Source organism: Hemibagrus wyckioides, linkage group LG21, assembly GCF_019097595.1.
Source record: "Hemibagrus wyckioides isolate EC202008001 linkage group LG21, SWU_Hwy_1.0, whole genome shotgun sequence".
NCBI lineage: Eukaryota > Metazoa > Chordata > Actinopteri > Siluriformes > Bagridae > Hemibagrus > Hemibagrus wyckioides.
In genome coordinates this window covers 17528495-17540870 of record NC_080730.1, presented here as the reverse complement: position 1 = coordinate 17540870, position 12376 = coordinate 17528495, and the positions used below count along the sequence as shown (strand labels likewise).

At 37.0% G+C, this 12376-nt stretch overlaps 1 protein-coding gene across 6 annotated transcripts in view; it reads left to right on the top strand.

Annotated features, from left to right (window-relative positions):
- cadpsa (Ca2+-dependent activator protein for secretion a) overlaps window positions 1-12376 on the top strand; it is a 106284-nt gene that overhangs the window by 35632 nt on the left and 58276 nt on the right. For all 6 annotated transcript variants that reach the window (XM_058373771.1, XM_058373770.1, XM_058373772.1 and 3 more), the window contains exons 4-6: window positions 8699-8779; window positions 9398-9631; window positions 11935-12056. In XM_058373771.1, coding sequence (XP_058229754.1) covers window positions 8699-8779; window positions 9398-9631; window positions 11935-12056 — 437 coding nt within the window. The remainder of the gene's footprint in view (window positions 1-8698; window positions 8780-9397; window positions 9632-11934; window positions 12057-12376) is intronic.

Sequence of the window (12376 nt, the reverse complement as noted above, 5' to 3'; positions counted from 1 at the left end):
GTGTGTGTGTGTCGCTGGTACAAACCAAACTCGCATACATTCACACCCTTCAACACGCTGTCTCTATTACTCTCTCTGTCTCACACACACACACACACACACACCGAGTCTGTACCTCTGTTTCTGTCTCTCATCAGTTGTCTATGCTAATTGCATTCGTTAAAAAGTAATTAAAGATAGCTGAAGACAAAGCATATAGAATTTCATTAACACTCTCCTCATCACATCACATCTCTCTCTCTCTCTCTCTCTCTCTGTGAGGGAGCGTGGTAATGAAATTGAAATGCACATCTGCACTGCAACTGGAACAGGGCTGTAAACACTGGCGCTATTAAAGCAGGACGAGTGCAGCGGAGGTAACGTGTCCAGGCAGGATTACAGGTGGATTGCAGCGTATTAAAGTCACGCTGCTCCAAAAGCACTTCAGTGTAATGACTCAGCGTCACGTCTTAACACCTCGGACAGAGTAGAGTAGAGTGTCAGAGAGGGGGTAGTATACTGAGGATTATAAAATACCTGTGAAGATGCACTACTGATACTTTAGATGTTATTGTTGACCACAAATTCTGTGTTTTCAATGCATTATTTTTAATAGTGTGATGAGATTTTGAGGTACAATATATTTCCTCTGATGTAGATTTCTGTGTGTGTGTGTGTGTGTGTGTTGGGTAAAAAAAAAAAAGCAATACAGAAAGGATCTCAAAAGATTTTGCGGTTTGTTGGATTTTGGCAAAAACAAACAAACAAAAACTCAAATAAACAAACTGCTGCTATCAAAACAACCACGAAAATTAAACAAACAAAAACAAAGGAATAAACAATCAAATAAACTGCTGCTATCAAAACAACCACTACTACTAAAATTAAACAAACAAAAACAAAGGAATAAACAATCAAGTAAACTGCTGCTATCAAAACAACCACTACTACTAAAATTAAACAAACAAAAACAAAGGAATAAACAATCAAGTAAACTGCTGCTATCAAAACAACCACTACTACTAAAATTAAACAAACAAAAACAAAGGAATAAACAATCAAATAAACTGCTGCTATCAAAACAACCACTACTACTAAAATTAAACAAACAAAAACAAAGGAATAAACAATCAAATAAACTGCTGCTATCAAAACAACCACTACTACTACTACAGCTAAAATTAAACAAAATGAAATGAGCAAATAATCATACTGCTGCAACTAATACAACTACTTATACTATTACTAAAATTAAACAAAAAAAACCAAACAAAGAAATAATCAAACAAACTGCTACTTCCATAACAAACACTACTTGTTAAATTGTTAACTACTAAAATTAAACAAACTAACAAACAAATATACAAAGTACTATCACTAATACAACCGCCACCACTTCAAAAGTTAAACAACCAAAGACAAACGAATAAACAATGAAACAAACTGCTGCCACCAAAACAACCACTACTACTAAAATTAAACAAACAAAAACAAACGAATAAACAACTAAAGAAACTGCTGCCACCAAAACAACCACTGCTACTAACACTGCAACTAGAATTAAACAAAAAACAAAAACTCCTCCAACTAATACAACTACTTACTAAAACTAAACAAACAAAAACAAACAAACAAATAATCAAACAAACTGCTGCTTCCAAAACAAACACTACTTGTTGAATTGTTAACTACTAAAATGAAATAAATAAAGAAACAAATAAACAAACTACTGTCGCTAATACAACCACCACCACTTCTAAAACTAAACAAACAAAAACAAATGAACAAATAATCAAACTGCTGCAACTGATACAACTACTACTATTACTACTAAAAACAAACACAAACACAAACAAACAAATTAACAATCAAACAAACTGCTGCTACCAAAACAACCACTACTACTACTGCAACTAAAATTAAACAAAATGAAATGGGCAAATAATCATGCTGCAACTAATACAACTACTTACTAAAATTAAACAAAAACAAACAAACAAACAAATAAATAATCAAATAAACTGCTGCTTCCATACCAAACACCACTCGTTGAATTGTTAACTACTAAAATTAAACAAACAAATCAACGTAGAAAAGGTTTGAGAAGCTTCTCCTGATGAGGTATATTCGTCATTTCAAAGGTGACCAGTGAAAGAGTTGCAAAGTGGAGCAATACCCTCTTAAGTGTCTCCAGATTAAACAGGAGGGCAAATACCACAAGCCTAATTGAATACAAGTGGCAGTTTTGTTGAAGTTGTGATTTGTTCGTTGTTTCCGTTTTAAAGGCTGGTCACATAGCATGCACTGTTTTTCAAAGAGATTTAAGACAGCACTTTATATATGCCAACCATGCTGAATGTTCAGCTTTAAAGGCTGGTCGTACAGCATGTACTAATTTTTATAAGAGAAACATGAGAGAGCAGTTTAATTGCCTACAGTTTTGTGTAGCGAATGGTGCTCTAAAAAGCCTAATATAAGCACTGCGGTTTAGTTTACATTTTAAGTTAAGAAATTATTCATGTTATTGTCAAATTAATGTTGTAGAGATATTGTGACAAGCTTGTTATGCAAATGCATACATTAGCGTATTGGTCAAAATGTTGGACGCTTTCTCATCTGGCCAAATTCTGTTTGAGTCAGCCCGTTCGAGCCCTGTTGCAGATTATACTGTGGGTTTAACTGCTTTATTAATAATAAAAGAAGTTGTTTGAAAGAGTGAGTATTTTTATCGGTTTGAGACAGGTGTGCCTTTCTAGCCAGTAAGAGTAGGTGCATTTGGAGGAGACGGGGCATTTTTACTAATGAGTAGGGTGTGAGGGAAAAGTAATATAACGAATAGTGTAACGAGTTACTTTTGACAGGGAGTAATAAGTAAAATAATAATATTACTTTCAATATAATATAATAATTTTAGTAGTAGTGGTGGTGGTGGTTGTATTAGTGGCAGTAGATATACAAAAACAAACAAACAAATAATCAAACTGATGCAACTAATACAGCTACTATCACTACTAAAATTAAACAAATAAACAATCAAACAAACGGCTGCCTCCAATATAACCACTACTTTTTGAATTGTTAGCTACTAAAATTAAACAAACAAACAAATAAAAAATCTACTGCCATTAATACAGCCACCACTACTACTACTAATAAAATCAAATAATTACACAAACAAAAACAATCAAACTACTGGAACTAATATTAATATGACTACTATTACTAAAATTAAACACACAAACAAAAAACCCCAAACAATCAAATAAACAAACTGCTGCCACTACTACTAAAACTAAACAAACAACAAAAACAAACAAACAGACAAATACTCAAACTGCTGCAACTAATACTACTAAAATTAAACAAACAAAACCAACCAACCAAACAAATAAATAATCAAACAAACTGCTGCCTCTAGTACAACCACCACTACTACAACTACTACTAAAATTAAACAAACATGCAAACAAAACAAACAAACAAACAATCAAATACACAAACTGCTGCCACCAGTACAACCACTAGTACTGCTACTAAAATGAAACAAAAAATTGGTGTAACTACCGATACTACTACTACTAGTAAAATTACATAATTACAACAATGAAATATACAAACTGCTGTACCTAATACAACCACTGTTAGAATTACTACTAACATTAAAGAAGCATACATACATAAATAAGAACGGTGCTACTATCACTTCTACTACAACTACTACTACAATGAAATATAAATAAATAAATAAATACATAAATACACCAACCAGGCATAACATTATGACCACCCGCCAAATATTGTGTTGGTCCCCCTTTTGTATTTTGACACCTTTCTATCGGAACCAGGCCGCCCATGACCCTGTCTCCGGTTCACCACAGTTCCTTCCTTTGATCACTTTTGATAGATACTGACTACTGCAGACCGGGAACACCCCACATGAGCTGCAGTTTTGGAGATGCTCTGATCCAGTCGTCTATCCATCACAATTTGGCCCTTCGTCAAACTCGCTCAAATCCTTACGCTTGCCCATTTTTCCTGCTTCTAACATCAACTTTGAGGACAAAATGTTCACTTCATCTGTCACTGCTCATAATGTGATGCCTGATCCGTGTATATCCAAACTAAATGTGTCCTTACGCAAGCTAATGCTGACATAAATTTGAAGAATATGGTAGAAAATAGTTGTTCAGGATGCCAGATAGATAGATAGATAGATAGATAGATAGATAGATAGATAGATAGATAGATAGATAGATAGATAGATAGACAGAAGATGTTTATTTTACCCAGGAGGACAGAGACAAAAACACATACAGGAAAGGAGAGAGAGTAAAGAGAATCAGATAGACAGAGAGAGAAAGGCAGGAAGATTGAGTTTACTGTAAGAGAAAAAAACAACAACAATGACGTGTAAAAGAAATACAGAGGAAGGCAGATGGAGGCATGGTGGAGAGAGAGTGAGCAGTGCTCAGTGAAAACAAGAGAGGACGGCTGATAAAGGGGAGACAGGAACGTATAACAGAGCATGGTGAAGATTAAATTGGTATTCATTCAGTCCTTCAGCATTAGGACACTGAGATCAGACCCTGGTGTTGGTTGAGGAGGTTTAAGGTGAAGGTGTTCAGTGGAGTTGAGTCAGAGTCAGAGCTCTGTGCAGGACACTCGAGATCTTCCTCTCCAACACTGACCTCAAACCATAACATCAGACACGTTCTCTCTGGGTGTTTGGATAGTCGATGAACACAGGTGGCGCTCTAACGCTGACGCATCACCGCAGCCTCAGGAGCTGCTTTAAATAAATGTCAAGCCATATTGGTGTAGGAATATAATCAGACCATGCTATTATTTTTGTGCATATGGTGCAGACTTGGTTCCAGGCGTGAGTTTCTGAGTAGCAAAGTTCAGTTGGCATCGTTTAAAGTAGCACTTCAGTAACACTTCACCTCTATACATTGGCACTGTAGAATTAACAGCGTGCATGTGCGAGCGTAGCCCTTTATACTGTGCGAGGCATACGATGCAAGTATAATGTGCCATTATTAAAACTGTGAAGTCGTTTTACACACACCCACATGCTGGCATCTTGGTGGTGTGTTTGTGCCTTTTAGAAAGAGTGAGTGAGGGAATGTGTAGAGAATGTGTTGGGAGGAGAAAGAGAGAGAGTGTGTGTGTGTATGTGTGTGTTCACGTGTATGTGGGCATCCTCAGGGCAGAAAGTAGGAGTTTGGCTTGATGAACACTGGCTTTAGCCCAGCTGGTGACATGAAGGGGGACATTAGAGCTATCGCGTCTACAGATGGCCGTCCACCCAAGCACAAAACCGACTGTCCAACTCTTTTACCTCCTATGCTTGTAGTCAAAAAAACACACAAATCCACATGGACACAAGTATTGCACCACTGCCCTCAGATAATAATACCTCAGATCAGAGCTAACTATAATCACAGTTATTCAGAGAAATCCAAAACATCTCTATATTTATTTCCATAAAAAGATTCAAATTCTATAATATGCTCTGCAAGAACGGTGTCAGTTGAAGATTCAAATTCTATAATATGCTCTGCGAGAACGGTGTCAGTTGAAGATTCAAATTCTATAATATGCTCTGCGAGAACGGTGTCAGTTGAAGATTCAAATTCTATAATATGCTCTGCAAGAACGGTGTCAGTTGAAGATTCAAATTCTATAATATGCTCTGCGAGAACGGTGTCAGTTGTTTCCACTGGAAATAGATGAATAAAGTATATTTTCTGTGCAAGAATCAGCAAACTACAATAGATCCTGTTGGTCTGTTGCTGTAGATTATGCAGTTTCTGAACACATTTTTTACCAACCATTAAGCTAAATAAATAAATAAATACAATTATATAATAATAAAATAAATAAATAAATAAATAAATAAGTACATGAATAAATAACGGAATGAATTAAATAAATACATGAATAAATAACAGAATTAAATAAATAAATAAATACACTTATATAATAAAAATATAAATAAATAAATAAATAAATAAATAAATAAATAAATAAATAAATACATGAATAAATAACGGAAAATAAATAAATAAATAAATTAATAAATTAATTAATTAATACACTTATATAATACAAATATAAATAAATACATGAATAAATAATGGACTGAATAAAATAAATAAATAAATAAATAAATAAATAAATAAATAAATAAATAAAGGCAGAAAAATAAGAAGTGTAGTTTATTACAGTATAATGTTGCATATTGAGCAATAAGCCATGGATGTGCTTTGGGATGTTTTCTCACATCCAGTAAATTTGCGCTTAAATAAATCTGCCACTATGTGTTTGTTTACTTTTAACTATAATTAATCCATAATTACCAACATAAACTGCTGTGGAACTCCAGGATTTTACACCTCAGAGACTTGAGCTGAGTTGATTATCAATCTGAGGCTAATTACATGTTTTCTTTTTCTTCTTCAAGTGTGGATGAAATAAATATTATTTAAGCAGGTTCAGGTCATGGATCTGGTCAGAAAGTGGTGTAATTTTTTCTATCGGTAGTATTGGGAGTTTCTGTGACAGTAGAGCAGCAAATCACAGGTTTCTTTCTAATGTATTGTTGTTTCTATAGTAACAACTCATTTACATAATTGTCTATGCTGGACACATCAGAATTAAAACATGTGTTTGTTGATGTAATGATGCTTTTTGGAAGGAGATGTTTGTTTAAGACTCTTGGAAGGAGTCTCCAATGTCAGCGCTCTGTCTGAGTGTCAGAATTAAAGAAGTAAGCGTTACAATGCAAGATTTTACACTCCTTAAGCTTCTTCTATTGCAAGCTGTGCTTTTTTCTCCTGACTTCATGAGAGAAAGAAAAGAACCGATTGTTATATTTATAGCTGCTATTATACACTGATCAGCCATAACATTATGACCACTGAAAGGTGAAGTGAATAAGACTGAGTATCTCCTCATCATGGCACCCGTTAGTGGGTGGGATATATTAGGCAGGAAGTGAACATTTTGTCCTCAAAGTTGATGTGTTAGTAGCAGGAAAAATGGACAAGGGTAAGGATTTGAGTGAGTTTGACGAAGGGCCAAATTGTGATGGCGACTGGATCAGAGCATCTCCAAAACTTGCAGCTCTTGTGGGGTGTTCCCGGTCTGCAGTGGTCAGTATCTATCAAAAGTGGTCCAAGGAAGCAACAGTGGTGAACCAGTGACAGGGTCATGGGCGGTCAAGGCTCACTGATGCACGTGGGGAGCGAAGTCTGGCCCGTGTGATCCGATCCAACAGACAAGCTACTGTGGCTCAAATTGCTGAAGAAGTTAATGCTGGTTCTGATAGAAAGGGGTCAGAATACACAGTGCATGATGGGTCAGGGCTGTTTTAGCAGCAAAAAAGGGGACCAACACAATATTAGGTAGGTGGTCATAATGTTATGAATTGATCGGTTTATAAGTGATAATAGAAATTCATTTGCTTTCTATAAATAGACACAAAGTAAATATAGTGGTTTAATAAATAAAGACTTTATTGTTAGTGTTGGTAAATCAGCTTAGGGGTTGTAACAGTAACTCCACAGTTGATTATTTCCCTATAACAGCACACCCTGTCATGTTTTATTCAATCCTACCTTCAAGCCTCGTTAATGTTAACTGCTGTAATAATGAATGCTGCACAGCGTTAAAGACGGACGATTTTTTCTGCACTCAGCCGAAGGCAATTCATTTCCGTCGTGGACACATGATGGAAAAGCCTTCAGTTTCAATCCGGGCTCAGGGTGAGTCAGACAGACTCCAGCGCTGGCTCTCACCGCTTTCTCCACCTTCTCATTTCCATGCAGTGATTCATCACCACCTAATCCATGACGCTAAGCATAATGAAACATGCTAGCATATTGGTTTTATTTTCAGGCACTTAAATATTTGATGGCTTAGTAATGAAAATCTGATTGATAATTGATGATGGATGGCGGCTCGTTCATTTGGAGGATTTATTCACTTCCGTTTGAGATCAGCTCAAGCACGCAGCTGAGGATTTGAGGGTCAGGGGCTCGGTTAGCGCAAGGGTTTTTATCCATGAACAGCTGAACACATGCTGCTTTAATGAGCAAATGTTCATATGCAACAGTTAACACCTGCCTTGACTGAAGGAAAACATTTGGTCAATTTGAAATGAAATAATTTTCTATAAAGACATTTTTTGCATTATTATTATTATTATTATTATTATTATTACATATTTTTTTCATTAAATTTTTTATTTATTATTTTAAATCATCATCCTTATGCTATTTTCATCTACATTTCCACCACATTTAAATAAGTTTAAATTTTATAATTTGTCTCCTGGATTTTTATATATTTTTGGTAACACGCTTTCTGACACCATTCCTACAAAAATAAATTAAATTGGACTGAATATTATAGTATCTAAACATGTTTCCTGTAGTTCCTTGGGGTTATCAAAGGTCAAACCGTTGCTTTCTGGCACATGTGAAATCTTTCTCTCAGTAGCTCATCATTTTAACGACCAACGATCCATTACTATCTCATCATGTTATGCCGGAAAGGATGCAGTAGATGAAGGAACCTAAAGCTTTAACAATGAGAAAATGTGGCTAGGATAGGTTCGAAGGTTCGAGCTGGTAATAGGATCCCTGATAAGATTTCTTGCATGGATCAAATATCAACTGACTTATCGTTCTTTTTTCCCTCTTCTTTCCTGTAGCTGGACAACCCCGACGAGCAGGCCGCTCAGATCAGACGAGAACTCGACGGACGCCTTCAGATGGCTGATCAGATAGCGAAAGTAAGTGCTGCATGGTGCGGTGTGCAGGAGGAAAGCAGGAATCAGCCTTGAATAATACTCGGTTAGTCAGAGTCTGTGTCTGTCAGAGGACCGATCACATCTGCACGAGATCAAAAGTCGAATGACGCACTGACGCATGCAGGGAAGAAAAGACTCGTAAAGATTTCTCATCAGATATGAATACAGGTAACCGATCTGAGAAAGGCTGCAGTCTATCACGTTGGTTTGGAGGTAGATGAAGCAGAATTTAATCGCAGCTGACAGCCTACATGTACGATCCATAAAAACCTTTTAAATCAGCACATAGCAAGCCACAGCACAGGCTATATTTCACCTAATATTGATCTCCACCCACAAACACGCCTACTACATACAAGCAACTCACATGAATGTGTTTTTGACGGTCTTGTGAATGCAGCCGAAGCTCAGATTTTCAGTATCGCACCACGTGAAATTTGGATGAAAAGACGGGGAAAAAAAGAACTTACCAAAATAACAGCACACCACATTTGTGCCTGCACTGAAAAAAAAATACTCCCCAGAGTCCCATTATACAGTATGTTTTTCTCCAATTGTCCAATATTTCTTTCTCAATTCTGACTTCTCCTCACCTCCAAGGCTGGTAAGTTCCCCAAGTTCGTGTCAAAGGACATGGAGGCGCTGTACATCGAGGAACTGAAGTCGTCAGTGAACCTGCTCATGGCCAATCTGGAGAGCATGCCTGTGTCTAAAGGAGGAGAGTTCAAGCTGCAGAAGCTGAAGAGAGGCCACAACACATCGATCATCGACATGGGCCAAGAGGACGAGAACCAGCTCTCCAAATCGGACGTGGTTCTTTCCTTTACGCTAGAGGTACCATTTAATCTTTCGCTTTATATGCCGTGAAGTGCACTTAACTAGATAGCACTAAGGGAGTCGGATGTATAAATAGCTTCTTATTGATCTTATTGACCAATCATTTTCGCAAAGAGCCAGTCAAGCAGGAGCAGGAGTTCCACATGTTTAATCAGTTGAGCTTGGCTTTCAGGGTGAGTCCATAATAAGATTGAACACCTCTGTTATTGATGATCAAGTGAAGGTTAATAGGCAGTTGAGCGTCATGTACATGGAGTCATCCAGTAGCTGTAAATTTATTCAACTGTGTTTTCTGTTGAATTGTGTGAAGATCTAACATTATTATCCAGATTTTGCTAGTTTTCAGCAAAAATTTCAAAAACCAACCTGAAACTAGCCCAAAAGATTCGTGCACTGCAAATGGTAGACACCATTTTCTCAGCCTTAGTGTGGGAAAGAAGATCACATCACTATGGTGCACATGCATTTTTAATGTACTATAAGAAATTATACACCCGATCTCTCAATCTCTGCAACATATCATACAGTAAAAATAATTCTGTACATCATAGACACACTGTCTACACTTACAGCTTGTGTAAGAAAATTGAAATGTGTTTGATTTAATTCCTTTATGATAATGATGCAGAGTATTGGAGTATTGAAGCATGGGGGCAGCGTGAATCTTGTCCCAGTGGGCCTTTATTAGTGCTTGTTGCAGCATCAATTTTTGCCCATTAGAACAATAATAACTCTATGGAGCTAAAATCTGCCACGATCATGAAACATCTAGAAAGGTAAACAAATAAATAAAACATTGGCTTATATCAAAATAGCAATATTTTTAAAAGCTCTGGTCACTCAAAAGGTTAAGATTTGGAGGTAAACATTTGTTCAGTGGCTGATATACTGAATGTGCTGGGGCTTTTTGCTTAATGACACTATAATAAACCTTTGAGACGGCTTGTCATGTCACCACAGCGATTCGGTGTTAACCTTGAAAACCTCAAAATCCCAGAACTACTTATTATTTTATTTTTTTTTGCTAAAAATTGATCCTCTAATCGCTTACAAACTGTCTAATCATGAAACGCCAAGGATTTGGGATGCACCTGTCGCTTATCATCAAGTAGATGGAGGATTTCACAGAATTAGATTTATCTCATTATGTCACATCGTATGATTAACTATTGAATGGCTCACTGTGAGGTGAATTTAGGATCCGTCGCTGTTAGTTTATCAGGAGCCAGATTAAGGAACAGTTTTAGAAGTCATAAGCTTGCGTATGTGCAAACTGGAAGAACATTCAGTTGACTGTAATCGGACCAGACAGCCTCAATACCCCCGTAACACACCAGCGCCACTGAGACACCATTACAGTGATATAATCAATGTCCCATATGGTCCGTCCATTCGTCTTTGTTGGGAGCATTATTGAGCACATACCCCGCCCCCCTTTAGCGTCTGATTGAGTGTGATGAAGGGAATTATCTGTTCGCCATTGATGTGCGAGGGGTATGATTCAATATGACTGCTGAGAGTGATAGTTTTCAGAGCAGACAGGGCGGGATTGGCGCACATCCATAACATCCATCACATAACCGTGTTGGTTGGTGTCCCTGAGGTGACATTTTACAAGACGAAGCACATCTGTAACTTTTACGCTCTGGAACGATCATAAAAAAGATGATTTTTTTTTAAAAGAACTGAAATATTTCTGCTCAGCTCAATATTTTTAAAAAAGTGATAAAATTATATGAAGGATCTTAAAATGACTAGTGTGTGTGTGTGTGTATTTAAGTGTGTGTGTTTACCTGATTTCCTGTTTCCACTCCCACACACCCACAGGAGGCTTTTCAAGCATTATTTTTCCAGCATGTAGCACTGGATGAAGTTTTAAACTTGGTTTCAATGTTAATTTTGTGAAATGAACAGATAACAAAACAAAAAAATTTTTTATGTACATTAATCAGAGGAAATCCTTAGGGTACCTTGCATTTGTTGCAAAAAACAGGATGTAATTTCAGGCAGGAAATAATGCTGTGAGTGAAGACCTGAAGAAATGTCGAACCACACGAAGTATAGGACTGGATTATTCTGTCGAATCATTCAGCAGAATTCAATGTCACAAACTTTATTGTATTGCATTGGCCTTGTAATTCTGTAGTACAGTGTCAGGCATGGGGAAATAAATTGTAGTGCTATAAAATCAGAAAATAATTTGACCTCGACAAAGTCTGAAAAAATATTCTTTGTGTTTCAAAACTCATTATAATGTATGATAGAGGCTCATAAGACTGCATTCTCGACTCTACTCTCAGGTCGTGATCATGGAAGTCCAGGGTTTGAAGTCGCTCGCTCCTAACCGCATCGTCTACTGCACCATGGAGGTGGAAGGAGGCCAGAAACTCCAGACTGACCAAGCCGAAGCCTCCAAACCTACGTGAGTGTCAAAAAGTCGGCTACTGATATAAACACACATGGTTATGCAGTAATCTTCTCTCTACAGTACACGCTATTCAAGTTTTGGAACAGGTCCAGTGATCAACAGATAGGATATCACAGGGCAGGTTGCATCAAAAACAGTGTTAAGGCAAATCCAGGATCAGCACTCAGTGGCAAAAGGCTTGAGATCATCAGGACAAAGGAAACTGAGCATATTCCTGACTTGCAATGTGGCTGAAAACAGGGTTATAAAGATGAGCTGTGAGTGTTATATAAATCAATCAGTGCAATCAGACTGTGAATGTTGGAGTGCAGATG